Genomic DNA, 15,943 nt, shown 5'->3' with positions numbered 1-15,943 from the left:
ATGGCAACAGGTGAAGTTACTGTAGGCCTATGTGTTGTGAGAGAGAGAGAGAGAGGCGAAGACACCAGCGACGCTTTGAATCGATCCACGTGGTTTTCATTTGGTCTACCAGGTGTGCTGGGATATAGCACTGGTTCGCGCAAAGGATAGAGATGGATAAACATACGCCGAAGCTCCTGAAGGACAACATTGTCTTTTAAAAAGTCACAAGTATTTGTTCTTATTCTGATGCCTTTTCACATGGTTTCATTAAGCGGCGTGTCTTGGTAATTAGAAACTGGCTGTAACACCCAGATGACAACACAGCTCAAACAAGAGGTTTTCCATGGCTTTACATGATGCACCACAAGATTCAAGGAATATACAGCAGAGGGAAGCACCTGTGGAACTTGACACTCTCATTTCGGATGCCGATATAATATTTGGACTGACCAGTCATTATCTGAAGAGAAAACCGAAGGTAATTGCTCCTTGTACGTTTGCATGCTTTGTTAACTTCATATAGCTGTTAAATATAGTACGTTTAAACCTAGATGCTTAGCTTATCTTTCAAATAGAAAAAAAGTGCAAAAAGATCAAGAACATTTCAGCACCACGAACAGCTCCTTCGAAAAGACCCATAAATGTGTGTCTACTGTAACCACAGCAAATCCCACAAAGTGTTTCATGTCATGTTTTAGATCTCACAGAGACCTGCGCGGCGCGTCTAACAGTCAAGTGCGTAACCACAACAAATGCAAATGGCATCACAATGTAGTCTAAAATGCACCCAAACATTTCTAACATATCAATTCACAAATTTTTGAAGAGTAAAATATTTGTATACAACCTCCACCAATGAATAAACTTCACAATGTTTTTTTCATGCAAATGGAAATGCAATGGCAGATTGTGGCCATGTGGTGGCGCTATAGGAATAGTAAATGGCTGACTGCACCACTGAAAATACTCCTTCCTCTGTCTCGCACAGTACTTTATTAGCATGTCTATTTTACATTGTGTTCCTATAATACTATGCAAAAATAAATAGTGACCAAAAGTGAAAAATAATAAAATATAAACTATAGGCCTATAAAGTGTCAGTAATGTGAATAAAATAATAAGTGTAATAATAGAATATAAAATAAAAATTCTGCGCCTTTTTACATGTTGCCCTGTCTTGGCGTGGCTTTCCTCCTTTCCCCTGGGTGCTCCGGTTTCCACCACAATCCAAAGCAGCAAATGTGGATTGGATTTAACTGTCCGCAGGTGCGAGTTTTATACGTTTCTGACCGAAAAATTAGGAATAGGATTTGAGTTTTCCCAAATATTTCATTCAGCTATGGAATCCATGGTAGTAAATCAAAAAGTGCGCCTCGACACGTCTGCATACGTCTATTCTGCCTACACCACCGTACTGTCAATGAAAACAGGTTACATTTCTCCCCTGTTCACATGTGAACGATGCGCCTTCAATGTGAATCAGAGTCAGGAGCGCGCTGTGTGAGCAGTGATTCTGCTCCGCCCCTCAGCGATCCAATATCAGTCTAACTTTGAGAGCTGATTTAAATTCATTTATCGTCAACATGGGATTGAGAAGCGCAACAACTCGCAAGACTGGAAAAACTAAACTTTAGACGCTTGCATAGCGTTACCATCTATGAAATCAAATGGATAATTTGCGAATCTCGCAGTGAGTCGGAGCACATCAGATCAGACTGTCTGACACGCGGGGACATTTAAAACAGAAACATGCGCTCTCATCATTGGGTTCAAGGTGCAGGACGCAGCCCAGATTTCAGGAGGTTCACGGTGAGATATAGTATGATTAAAGTTTTAAAGTGATTGTTTATGCTTTTATTAACTTAAATACTTAGCATTTGATCAATTAAAGCACATATTGATTAATGAACAGTGTTTATCCTACTGGAAAAGTTGGTTTGGTGGTCTTAACTGGTTTTTAAGCCTTTGTCAGGTTGGTCTAGCTGGTTTTCAAAGGCTTTCAGCTGGTCAGGATGGGAGAATAGCTAAACTATCTGAAGACCGACCAGCTTAGCAAGGCTTGGAAATCATCTTAAATGTGCCTCTCTCTCTCTCTCTCTCTCTCTCTCTCTTTAGCAGTACATTGTTGTTTTTTGGAGGACCATATAATGAGAGTCTTAAAGTAAAGTTTTGTGGCAACAGTCTACATTTTTCCAGCAGCCACTTTTCATTCATCTCTCAGTTTGAATTATCTTCTGCCCTTCTCTCACTTAAGGTCGTTGAAGTATCAGCAAGCAGTGAATCAGTGCAGAGTCCAGCACTCAATCCTAGGAAAAGGATTCATTCTGCAGAGGAAGTGCAATGCGGCAGCCGGCCAAACCCGGAGGGTGCCGGTTCAGTGTCCGTAACGGAGTTAAGTTATTCTGAGAACAAGCACGGGAGGGAAAGCCTGTGTCAGCGATGTCAAATCATTGCGAAGCAACTGAACAGGCAGGTGTGCGAGCTGGCCGAGCCAGGAACTCTGAAGGTTTGTGCATTCAACTAAACCATTAAATCAATTAATCTCAGGGCCTGTTACACCATGAAGCCAGTGACTGTGGTTTAGAAATAATAATTTTCATCTTTTAAGACTAAACTCTAATTAAAAGCAGTAAAAGTTACTTTCTAACAATACCCATTACATAATAGCCTAATAAAGAATTTAGGAGAGTTCAAAAACCTTAAAAGGCGTAGTTCACTCAAAAATCTTTCTTTCTTTTTTTCTCACACTCATGTTGTTCCACACCTGTCTCACCTTTTTTCTTCATGGAACACAAAAGATAATGTTTGGCATACTGGCAGTTTCAGTCTCTACTCAATTTTTTTGTATGGAGAAAAAAAACATTAGTCATTATGGCTAACATTTCCTTTTATGTTTCACAGAATAAAGAAAATCAAACAGGTGTGGAACAACATGGCAGGAAGTAAATTTGTGATTATTTTATATATATAGTTTGGGGTCAGCAAGTTTCTTTTGAAAGAAATTAATAGTTTTATTCAGCAAGTATTCATTAAATTGATCAAAAGTGACATTAAAACATTTATATTACAAAAGATTTTTGGACTATCTTTTCATCTAAGAAAAGATCTAAAAAATTGTATCACGGTTTCCACAAAAATATTAAAGTAATATTAAAGTGTGATGATAATAATAAATGTTTATTGAGCAGCAGATCAGCATATTAGAATGACTTCTGAAGGGTGACACTGAAGGCTGGAGTAATGGCTGCTAAAAATTCAGCTTAGCTATCACAGGAATAAATTACTTTTTTAAGATATATTAAGATAGAAACAGTTACTTTAAATTTTAATAATATTTCACTATTGTTTTTACTCTATTTTTGATCAAATAACTGTAGCCTTGGTGAACATAAAATACTTCTTACCGACCTCAAGAAGACCACATATTAATACACAAACATCTCAAATTTACAATCTGCATATGAATTTGATGCGGTGCGAGTTCAAAACACCATTTGACATGAACACTTTTGGACACATCGCTGTCGTTAAGGATAATGCCTACTCTATGAAGTTGAAATGGCAGTATTTTGACTTGTCTGCCTCTTCAGCCCACCATGCATCTAAAATACCCTTCGACAATGCTCAAAAATATGAGGTGTGCTACTTCTTTTTGACACTTCCACCAAGGTCTACCCTGTCCACAATGATTATTTTAGATGATAGTGAGATGGATTGCAGGTAAAACACATTTCAATGACCAGTAGAACCGTCCAACTCAGCAGGATTTTATGGTCCCATTAATCGTGAGCGATGACACACTTTGAGTGGCTATATTCAAGAGAAGATCTGCTGAGATGAATGTAAGCAGTCATGCCTATCATTGGTGATGAGAGTTCTGATTATATTAACTGTCCTGGCAGCGGCCCACCTTAGTCTTTCACTGAAGAATCAGCTCAAACTAAACTGCATCTAAGTTTATAGTATAGACTTACAGTTATTTAGAGCTAGCCCACTTGTTTCCTTTGTTATTGCTTGTATTTATTATGCAGTTACATCATTATTTATGAGTGTTAATATTTGTCTTGTGTCCATGCTTGTATACCGCAGCACTTGGTAGTTATTGTTCTTAGCAACAATGCATGTAAAGGGAAGTGTTGAAGTGATACCATCTGAAAAGGAAGTTAAAGCCACCTAACTTTTACCACTCAATGAAAGTGTGATCCTGTTGGCTTGGTAATGCATTTCCTCAAATGACCAGAGGCTGTGCATTCCTTCACGTTGACTGGGATTATAAAGAGTTGGACCTGACCGTAACCTCCTGTTTTGAAGTTTTGTCTTTCAAACTGACCCAGCCACAGGAATGCATAGTTTATATCAGGCCAGCACATTTTCAGATACTTATACATTCTTAAAAATAAAGGTCCCAAAGGTTTTTGCTGTAGTAGAAGAACCATTTTGGGTTCCCCAAAGAATCTTTTAGTGAACAACCATGTTTTTTTTTTTTTAATAATCTAAAGAACGATTTTCCACTGTAAAGAACCTTTTGCCAACAATGAACCTTTATTTTTTAGAATTTTTGTAATCATTCTCTCTAGAAAGAATATTTGTTGCTTCTTTATGATGGGTAGGATTCATTTAATAAAAACATAATTAATTAATAATAAAGACCATATTTAGCTAACACTTTAAGGCAGTACCATAATGCAGCAGTGCTGGGCTATAAAGCTATATTGTCTGGTTCAGTCACACACCTTTTGATTACAACATATTTCAAGGTTTATTTTGGGGACACTCACTTGTTTTGGGAAAGTCCAGCTCTGCTAGTTGGCTAACAAAAATGTGCTTTCCAGTACCTCCCTTATGCACTGGGACATAACAATTCCATCCCAAAACTGTAGATCATCCAGTCTGAGGCCATTTTAGAGGCATTTATTAAAAGGATTGTTCACCCAAATATAAAAATTCTGTCATCATTTAGTCACGTTGTTTAGTCAAGTTGTTCCAAACCTGTATGACTTTCTTTCTTCTGTTGAGCACAAAATAAGATATTTTGAAGAATGTTGGTAACTAAACAGTAGCCATTGACATAGTACATAATATATAATACATAGTATTTTTTTCCATACTCTGGAAGTCTTCCATCAACTGTTTGTGCTCAACAGAGAAAAGAAACTCATACAGGTTTGGAACAAATTGAGGGTGAGTAAATGTTGACTGAATTTAGATTTTTGGATAAATTATCCCTTTGAGAATATTTATTGCTTTGGTCAATCATTTTGGACATTAGAAAGGTGCAGCTTGATAATTAAAGATGAATTTCAGACAAGTGACTAGAACTGTGAAAGGTATATTTTGCATTTCAACTATTGATTTCAGCATAGCAAAATATAACAAACATGGTTTGATTCAGTTTTATGAAGGATTCACTCAAAAAACAAAGATAGACAAACTACAATCCAGTCTTGTTTTCTTAATAAAAAGTATTTGGAAGACTAGCAACGCATGGACAGAATAAATAGTTGCTTTCCTAGACTCTATAATTATAAGCCTGGAGATAAGATGTGGTAAAGCTGTAAAATGTGCAAGGACATTTTCTTCTCAGCCGTCTCAGACAGAGTTAAATTATTTGTCAGCTCAGACAATCAAGTCTGGGTCCAGACAGTCAGATTAAGCTGTAAGATACCCCTGCAAAGGCTGAGCGTTCAACAAAAGCAAGATGAAAGAATCCCAAGCCACTTTTAGCACACAATGATTCTGTCAATACCAGACTCCATAAGTTTGCCTCATTGAGTCGTATCTCACAGAAAGAGTTTAAATTAAAAAGTGTAATGGCAGTCTAAATCCATTCTGACTCGTCAATGAAAAACAAATTGGATTGTAGAATGAAGAGATTTATCTCAATTTCAGATCATTATGATCACATAACAGTGGGTCACTCCATGAATTAAAAACAAATCATTGTGTAGCAGATCTGCAGAAGGAAGATTAACTTTAAAGAGTACTCATATGGCATTTTTTTCCACAGCCAATATATATATATATATATATATAATACAAGGAAATATAAGTAAATAAAATTAATTGGTAACATCTAAATATATTTAAAAATTGATATTAGCAATTTATGGCTATTTTTTGTATATTTTTCCTGTATGGTACTGGGGCAGATTAAGCTTTAGAGACTTGATATTTGGGTTGAAATATAGTAAGCATTTTCAAAAGGTCTGAAAGCCATTGTAAATGTTATTACAATTTTGAATGTTCAGTGAAATTATCATACAACCTAACAAAAGCAAATTAAGGGTCTGAATTACTACAGGCCATCACAATATAGTATTTGAGGTTACATGGCTTAAAGCCACATTATGATCTCTGCAAAGGCATGTGATATTAAATGTTTATTGGTAAGACTAACAACAGCATTATTTAGTCAGCTGTGTGGTTTTCATTTTTGCACAATACTTCACTTTTGAGTGTATGTGGGAGTTTTTATCACTACAGACATGTAACTCAAAAACACATGATTTGTGCACAACTAATGACTTGTTTTCACCCTTTAACCTTTTTGTCCATCATTCTTCAAAGGTATTCTTACTTATATTCCTGCTATTCTAAATGATAGTGCTGTTTTACATGTAATGTTGTGCTTTTGTTTTCTCAATTTACAGTCATAATCCACTTCAGTGGTTTTCTTTAACCAGTCCTGAGGCATGTTGGGACATTTCTGAGTGCTGGCCTTTTGAAAATCCCCTAAAATGCCAGAGTAAAGAACCTAAAGGCTCCCAGCATGTTTTGCTTTTACGTTTACTGGTAAAATCACCCCTGAACATTTTCCTATCTGTGAGCTTTAGATGACACCGTAAGCATCTGACTGCCCCCCTGTGTTCAACACTAGTATAAACTGGGGAACATCCAGCTCTGAAAATATTTACTGAAGGTATTGAGAGGACTACTTACCAAGCAGTGCATAAAAAGGATGATTACTACTATCAGCCAGGACCATCCTATGGAGAATCACCTGACCGTAAATTCATGGGAAAGTCTCAGAAGAGGCCGGCTGTGGTCTCACTGGAGGGGGTGAAGCAATCTCAAAGAAATAAACTGGGATGGAATTATGTGCTGGTCCATGTGATGAAAATTTAAACCTGTACATGTCCCTGCTGTCTCAGCAGTCAGTCTGCCAGGCATGACCGCAGTTTATAGGGAAAAGCAAGTGGGGTACTTTCCCAAGGGGATTATGGCTTCCTTTTTTAAAGGTTTATACCTATAGCAAGGGTCTCTCCCTCCCTCTATGAGATTATTCTTCCAGTCGTCTTGTCCTTGGCTTGCTTGCAGGTGACCTTTTGGCACTGCAAGCACTCTTTTTAGTTTTCCAACTGCGATACATTGTGGAGGACAAAAGGCTAAGGCTGAGGTGGTCCCTGAGGATCACACTCTTCCCTCCTGTGTATCCTTTTGCTCAAACTGTGCAACAGTTTCAAAAATCATCTGTGCACTTGATGTAATCTGCTATGCAGTCAAAGCCTCGTTTATCTCCATCACTGAAGCGGTTTATTATTTAAGTCCATTTCCTACCTGTTATTTCTCCTTCCAAACTCTGGACATGGAAAGATTTACTGTAGTGAATAGGTAATCTTCAGAGTGTTTGTGGCCAGATGACATATCATCACTGTGCTCTTCTTTGTCACTCTCCCCCTTCCATCCTGTGCTGATTATGTCATGCCCTGAGGGGTCACAACTTGTCCATCACAGATCAATCCATCACACTGATGGGACCTGGTTGTCATAGCAACCTGTTTGAAGGATGGAAGGAGAATCACAAGGCTTTCTTGCATTTCCTAATGCTTAGTCATTCATCCATCCTCATCTGTCTGTATGTGTGTCCACTTATTGAATGAACCAAAATATTTAAAATAGTTGATGATGTATTAATCTAAACAACTGCAAAAATCTATAAAAGTAAATTAAGTTATAAAATGAAAAATATGTTCAGTTTAAAAAAAGTAATGTTTTTAAGTTTATTTTTTAAGTTTAATGTTTTAAGTCTACTATGTTCAACAAGGCTGCAGTTATTTGATAAAAATTACAGAAAAATAATGTTGTTACATATTATTACAATTTAAAATAACTGTTTTCTAATTTATATATTTAATAAGTAAAATGTAATTACTCTAGTTTTCAGAGTCAAGTGAAACCATTCTAATATGCTGATTTGCTGCTCAAGAAACTTTGATCATATTTATCAATGTTGAAAACAGTTGTGCTGCTTAATATTTCTGTGGAATGCAAATTAAACAATATATTAAAAAATAGACTAACAATATGCTACTGGCTTCTATGATAATTTTATCTCTTTTTAGAAATCATACAGAACAAAATTAATCACATAAATGCATTAATTGTGTTAACAAAAATATAATAGAATATTTACAGATACTATAATACAGTCTTAACTTTTTTATTTTTCAACATTTTAACTTTGCATGTCCATTAATCACATTAATGAAATGTTCGCATATCTGGCCACCATGGCACTTTTGTATGCTTATCCGGCCACTGTGGAGTTTTGTCTCTGGTGTGTCCAAAATAATGAGAGTGACCTTTGATTCTCTCTGGAGTCTCAAAGGCCGGGTGAGTCATTCTGCAGGTAAAGAGCGGCTGCACTCCTGCAGATGAGCGCAGAGCTCAGATCAATGCTGCATTTGCATTAATCACTCCAGAGTGCTCATTCACGGCTAACACATGATGACTGATGAATGTGTGAGTGGGAACATGTGTGAGTAGTGGGTTATGAAGCGCCCGGGCTGTGGAACCGAGCCAGGAGCTAATCAGGGTATTGCACTACATACGGAGACCCTACAAATCAGCACCTGTGTGGGACAAACACCAGCATGGAAAGCTCCATAGTATTCCACCAACAGTTGAAATTCTAGTTCCCCACAGGGGGAAAAAAAAGATCACATACCCAGCACATCTGGCATGAAGAGGCAAAGTATCATGAGCAGGCCCAGATTGAATGTGCAGCCCTCTTTCAGATTTGAACTGATATTTGGATATTGTGAAATTCGGAAAAGAGGGTCCAAAGATGTCCTGTTCAACGATCCGGCGTCAGTATGGACTGGTCTCAAGAACATCACCTTGTACAAGACACCACCCCCACAGTCTGTGGATAATCAACAACTGGTTGACAATCTGAATGTGTTTTACTGTTGATTTGAAAAGGCCAGTCTACCACCCCCCATCCTCTCTGATCTACACTTCACACATTCACCTACCCCTCCTGCAACCCCCCTTCCTCTGCTTCAAACGCTCCACCATCATTCTGGTGCCCAAAAAGCCCAAAATCACTGGACTTAATGATTACAGACCTGTCGCTCTCACGTCTGTGTTCATGAAGTCATTTAAGCGACTGGTCCTGGCCTACCTGAAGGACATCACTAGACCCTTGCTGGATCCTCTTCAGTTTGCCTACAGAGCAAACAGGTCTGTGGATGATGCAGTCAACATGGGACTGCATTACATCCTGCAACACCTCGACAGACCTGGGAATTACGCAAGGATCCTATTTGTGGACTTCAGTTCGGCCTTCAATACCATCATGCCTGACCTTCTCTCAGACAAACTCACCCAGCTCTCCGTGCCCACCTCCATCTGTCAGTGGATCACCAGCTTCCTGATAGACAGGCAGCAGCTAGTGAGGCTGGGCAAACTCACATCCAGGACTATCACCATCAGCACTGGCGCCCCACAGGTTTGTGTTCTCTCCCCACTGCTCTTCTCCCTCTACATGAATGACTGCACTTCAAAGGACCCCTCTGTCAAGCTCCTGAAGTTTGCGGACGACACTACAGTCATCGGCCTCATCAAGGACGGAGACGAGTCTGCCTACAGACTAGGGATGTGCATCTCATGACTCAGGCCGATACGATACGCATCTCGATGCATAGCCAACGATATGATACATTAAAGATACATATGAAGCAGCTACCAATGCGATGCGATACGATTCACCCCCTGTTACGATGCAGTGTGATCCGATTTCGATTTGATTCGATTCAACACAATGTGATTCGATGCAATATTGAGAAAATATCACTTTTAATGTATCGAGGCCTGTTCTGTGGCAACTTATGTTGGGAAACTAACCTGGTCCAGGCTAACTGTCAGGCTAAGCTAAGCTCCTCTAACACTGACCAACAGTAACACAATGATATTACCACCGTCTCACATACTATTATTTGACTTTTTTTTTTTTACGTTTTCTAGCCATGCAGCCTTTCTCTCTGGTTTTATGACAGCTGTACCTTTTATAGTTTGCAGAACAGATAGCAGAACATTAGAACATTACAATCTAAAATTGCTCTTTAAAGCATTAAAATAACTCAATTAAAAGTTAAAATCACTGAATTAAAAATGAAAATAAATAATAAAGAAAATGACTACATTTTAACTGCTATAAGAAACACACATTAACTCATTTGAGCTTAGTAATTAATACTGTAGCCTACTAGCTTACATTTGATTTACCTATTACAATAGTCCACTTACAGTTACTGCTATCATAAAAATACACTTTATATGTAGGTTTAAAATTCTACAAAAGACACATTTAATGTCCAAAAACAAATTTTTTAGCAAAATGTATATTTTACTAATTATTGCGCTCCTATTCAATTGCGCTCTGTCTGTTTAGCGTGCATGCGCGCACCTGCGCTCGTTGCTCTCACATGCCTCACCCACTCCTGACAGCAAAATGGATATGTTTGCAAGACTTTCTAACATTTGCAGATGAAAAATATACCTGTGACATGTCAGTTATGCACTGAGGAAAACACAACTTCTCAAATGCATTAAACAGCACAGATATATTCGCTGTTTGTCATGGTGTATTGATCTGATCCATGCATGATCGACATTAAGGTCTGCTTAATAATAAGTGTGCACAAATTAGTGAGATTGCGTGAATTTAATTTGTCTTTAATGGAACAGCTTTAGCCCCGATTGATTTGTTAGGTTATTTCAAGTCAGGTTTTGAACTTTAATTCCAGTTTTTCCTTGGGTCCCCGTGGTGTTGTAATGCGTCATATTCCCGCACAGTCGATGCAAATATGTTAGAAACGATGCATCGCGATATAATTGACAACTTGTAGCCGATGCACACTTTTTAAACCGATGCATCGCATCATTAACTTTTTTTACGAGCGAATCGGGGAATCTTCCCATCCCTATTACAGACAGGAGGTTAAAGAGCTGGCTGTCTGGTGCAGTCATAACAACCTGGAGCTCAACACGCTCAAAACAGTGGAGATGATCATGGACTTCAGGAGAATTCCCCCAGCACTCTCCCCACTCACCATCATGAACAGCACTGTGGCTGCAGTAGAGTCATTCAGATTCCAGAGCACCACCATCTCTCAGGACCTGAAGTGGGACACTCACATAGACTCCATTGTTAAAAAGGCCCAGCAGAGGTTGTACTTCCTTCGCCAGCTGAGGAAATTCAACCTGCCACAGGAGCTGCTGAAACAGTTCTACTCTGCTATCATTGAGTCTGTCCTGTGTTCATCCATAACTGTCTGGTTTGGTTCAGCAACCAAATCAGACATCAAGAGACTACAACGGACAGTCAGCACTGCTGAGAGGATTAGTGGTGCCCCTCTGCCCAGCCTCCAAGATCTTTACATCTCCAGAGTGAGGAAAAGGGCTAAGAAAATCACCTTGGACCCCTCACACCCAGCCCACTCTCTCTTCGAACTGTTGCCTTCTGGACGGCGCTACAGAGCACTGACCAGCAGAACAGCTAGGCACAAGAACAGTTTTTTTCCCCCGCAGGCTATATTCAGCCTGAACAATTAAACTTTCATAATTATACATCGTCCATCACAACTGACATATTTATACACAGAATCCAAAATTTGTACACTTGTAAACTGCACACTTTGTAAATAACATATCTGTACACTTATAACATATCTGTACATTTATTTAAACAACTACACTTTTCCCCCTATACTTCTATTCTGTATGTAGTACATTATTTAATTCTGTTTTTTCTTATATTAGTGTTATATTCCATCCCTACTGTGTTATTCCTATGTATGTCTGTACTTTCTTCTGCACTGGAAGCTCCTGTCGTCAAGTCAAGTCTTGTGCGTGTAAACATACTTGGTAATAAAGCTCTTCTGATTCTGATATACCTCTCTATTCCAGCACTGCGATCCATCCAGCTTTGAAGTTTGTATTCTTTGTTTTAGGCTATGGGTGGTCAATCTGTGTTGATTAGATCCTCTATTACTTAAACATTTTAACTATATGAATTTGCAGGTCAGACTACCGATCTCTTTGATTCCTATGTGTATAATGGAACTGGAATTTAAGTCTAGTGTGACCACACCTTGAGAAAAAGAAATAGTCTAATGGTAAGAAAAGACCAGAAAATATCAGTGGTGAGAAGACATTAAAAAAAACGGTGACAAATCCAACTTAAGAAAGACAGTTAGGAAGAGTTATAGAGGTTTGCAATTGCATCCTTCAGAGTCTGTCATTAACCTGAGGCAATGGGGGTCTGACAGTGTGGTGGGCCAGATCAGCTTGAGTATATGGGATCGGTAAGCTGATTGAAGCACACTGGAACAGTTTGAATAACAGGCTAAGTGAGCTGTGAAACAGATCAATGCAGTGGCTTGGTAGCCGTAATTCAGTTCTGTCCCTGAACCTGCACCTCAATCAACTGTCATCGTCTGGCACTGAGATAAGTGCATCATATAAGTCACATTGAAAGCTCAAGTCACACAAAAAAAGGCTTCTCTTCATTGACAAATATCCTAAAATCTTAGCACAAAGCAGGTAGTAGCTTAGACACTTTATCTGTTAAAGGATGCTCAAGAGAACGCTTCGGTACTGCACCGCCACAGTTTTATGCACCAGTTTGCCAAAGAGGCCCCATACGCCTTGTCAAAGCTGGAATATTTAAGTTCACACCGGCTTTATAACTCTCACCACACTCATTTTCAGCAGCCACCGGAGCAATAAAGCTGCAGGGTTACGGCTCTCTCCTCATGAGTTCTGGATGCCAGTGCTGTAGCAGAGGAGGGATACAAGCGGTCCAGTGAAGCAAATACAGAACAAGTCATTACAAGCTTCCTGGTGTTATTTCGGCTACTTTGAACTTGTGATTACTGCTATGGGTGCGTTAACTCGTCTTTGATTAAGTCCCTTCCATCGGTCGTTTGTCCTTGTTGTCACTTCATGCAACCAGGTTGTCTCTGTCTTACTTTCAACCTCCTTATCTCTTTTCAGCCACAGTCTGCCTGGCGGTCACATTTTCAGATTAGTTGTCATTAGTGATGGCTCAAAGATTAGAATGTGAAATTTTGGTGTTTTGGGAGACGCACAGCAGCTGTGTTGAGGAGATAGCTGTATTCTCACACCTGAGACTGAGTTTAAGCTTAGAGTACAAAGTCTGAATGTCATCAAAAGGAAGCTGTCTGGAATAATTAAAAAGTTTTATAGACTTTATACTTTTTCTGTTAGAGGAAAAAGTCATGCATTGAGAATCTGGTGTATTGATTTCCAGATTGATATCTTGTAAATAATGTGCACACCCCCTTTTTTAGTATTTAAAAACACACAAAGGCTGAAAATGGGACCCAAGAGGTGTGTTCTGTGGTGATCAACAGTTAGTCAAATAAAATGTATACATTTCATTGCAGTGCATTAGATGCAGAATATCAAAACAAGCAACATTTGCAAAGAAAAAATAACTAATAAGCAATTTCTTTTCACCAGCATCTGGTTTTGAAGTGATTTTAATGAATTTTAAAGTTTACACAGGTGTCTTAGCAAAGTGTTTCAACCAAGTGTCCAAATTCATTTTTTACAGGTTTCATTTTCAACAGTTTAATCCCACACTCTAATCCAATTGTGCTACATTTCTTTAAAATAACGGCCACTTAGATTGATATTTTGTTATATAATGCACCAACACTCTTATGTGTGCTTAAATACTTTTTAGACCCACTGTATACATTCCAAAAAAAGAAGATTACTGTGTAATCAGAAATGCAAAGAACTTTACAATGACCTCTAAGATAATGAGCTCAAAAAAAAAAACCCCACAAAAAAAAAACATTTGGGGTGTATTTTGGGATGTTAGCCCACATAACATAACATATAACATAACACAACACACACACACACACACACACACACATGCATATACATACATACAGTGGTGGCCAAAATGATTAGAACACTAGTATTTTCACCAGCTAAAAAATGGTTTTAAGTCAGTTATTTCTATCTTTTGCTGTAGTGTGTCAGTAGGAAATAACAGTTTACATTTCCAAACATTCATTTTGCTATTAATTGTAATAATCCAGTGAAATCTCTGTTTGCACAAGGAGTCTGACAACAGCCAGTGCTCCACACAGAGATCTAATATCATCATCATCCATTCTGTCTGGAATGACATGAAGAAACAGAACAAACTGTGACAGACTAAATCCAGAAGATCTGTGGCAACGTCTCCATGATGCTTCAAGAGACCTACCTGCAAAGCTACCTGAAAAACTATGCGCAAGTGCACCTAGGGCAAGTGTCTAAAACTTTTAAGAGTACTGTAGCTTTGCAGGTAGTTCCTCTTCAGGAACTCGAGCTGTGTCGGAAAACGCTTCGGGAACGCCTTCTGTGACCACGCTCTGAATCACATGTGAAATCAGTCCAATAGCTGAACGGGACGTCACGGCGGATGACGTCATGACCAGGAAGCTATAAAAGCAGGTGCGGCGGAGCCGGCGTCAGCTTTCTGTCATTCAGCGAAGCGCTCTTTGTGTGTCAGTCATATTTATTGTTGTCTGTCAGTCGTGAAAAGGTTCATAAGCTCCAGCTATGTCTAAGGCTCACGCTAAGACTAAGCATTTCAAGGGCGAGAGCAAGCCACGTTATAGGTTGCATGTTCCTCCCTGCCCACGTTACATCACGGGTGGGGATACACACAGCCTGTGCGTGGTTTGCTTGGGAGCGAAGCACGCAGAGTCGGCTCTCGAGGGGGCCGGCTGCCCGCATTGCGAGCATCTCCCACTGCGTACGCTTTGCTCCCGGAGGGCTCTCTTCGAGGAGCGAGCCTTCGCCAGCGTTCCTCGTGGTGCTGGCCCCGCTTCCATTGAGGTGGAGCGGCGGCTGCATTCGTGGGGTTTGCAATTGGATCTGGCGGAGGGAATGGAGACGGGCGAGTCCCTATCTCCTTCCTCACCCGCTAGATCCAGCGCCTGATCTCTGGGTTCGGAAGCCCGCTCTGTGGCTACTTCCTCCCGGGGTGAGGGCTCGACGCTCCACCTGTCTTCCTCCGAGGAGGTTGACGTGGAGGGCGCCGAAGAGGTTTCGCCCCCTCAATCGCCCCAGTATGAGACGCTAGCCAGCTATCTGTCCCCCGCCGTCAATTCCATCGTCGACAGGGACCAAGAGGCTCGTAAACAGGCGGCGGCGTTTCAGCGGTTCCTCCCTCGCTGCATCTCAGCTCTGGGAGCTGCTGGGCGGGAACAGTTCCCCTCGTGTACCAGCTCCTCACACAGAGAGGCTCAAAAACAGAGCGTTGCCGCTCGCACTCCCCCGCGTCGGGACCGGAGGCAGAAGCTCTGGGTCAGGGGTTTCAAAGCCTAAGCCGGATCTGCGGACCGTCCTTCAGGCTAAAAGGTCCTCGACCAAACGGTCCTGACTATCTGAGTGCAGGACTAGCGAGGGCAGGCCCTTCTGGGGGCGAGACGTTCACACCGCATTACACGGTGCCCGTCTTCCCTCAGTGCCCTCGGGAGATCGTTCTGCCAACCCTGCCGGTGTTCCAGGGCGCAGCGGTCTCCAGCGAGCGTTTCTTTCAGTTTCCGCCCGGTGACGTAGCAGCACTGAGAGGCTCGCGACCTCTGCGGAGGCCCCCAGAGCAGCTAGTTCGGCCGTCCCCTGCCGGTGTGCCGCTTCAGGGCAC

The 15,943-nt window shown here is 40.3% G+C and overlaps 1 protein-coding gene across 1 annotated transcript in view; it reads left to right on the top strand.

Annotated features, from left to right (window-relative positions):
- The first annotated feature begins 1,731 nt into the window (after positions 1-1,731).
- LOC107721264 (kinesin-like protein KIF26A) overlaps positions 1,732-15,943 on the top strand; it is an 80,574-nt gene continuing 66,362 nt past the window's right edge. Inside the window, exons 1-2 of the mRNA XM_016529189.1 lie at positions 1,732-1,791; positions 2,237-2,488. Coding sequence (XP_016384675.1) covers positions 1,732-1,791; positions 2,237-2,488 — 312 coding nt within the window. The remainder of the gene's footprint in view (positions 1,792-2,236; positions 2,489-15,943) is intronic.

Source organism: Sinocyclocheilus rhinocerous, unplaced genomic scaffold, assembly GCF_001515625.1.
Source record: "Sinocyclocheilus rhinocerous isolate Xijiao unplaced genomic scaffold, SAMN03320098_v1.1 scaffold271, whole genome shotgun sequence".
NCBI classification, from domain to species: domain Eukaryota; kingdom Metazoa; phylum Chordata; class Actinopteri; order Cypriniformes; family Cyprinidae; genus Sinocyclocheilus; species Sinocyclocheilus rhinocerous.
The sequence above is the reverse complement of the archived record's forward strand: the minus strand, read 5'-3'. Positions and strand labels throughout refer to the sequence as shown.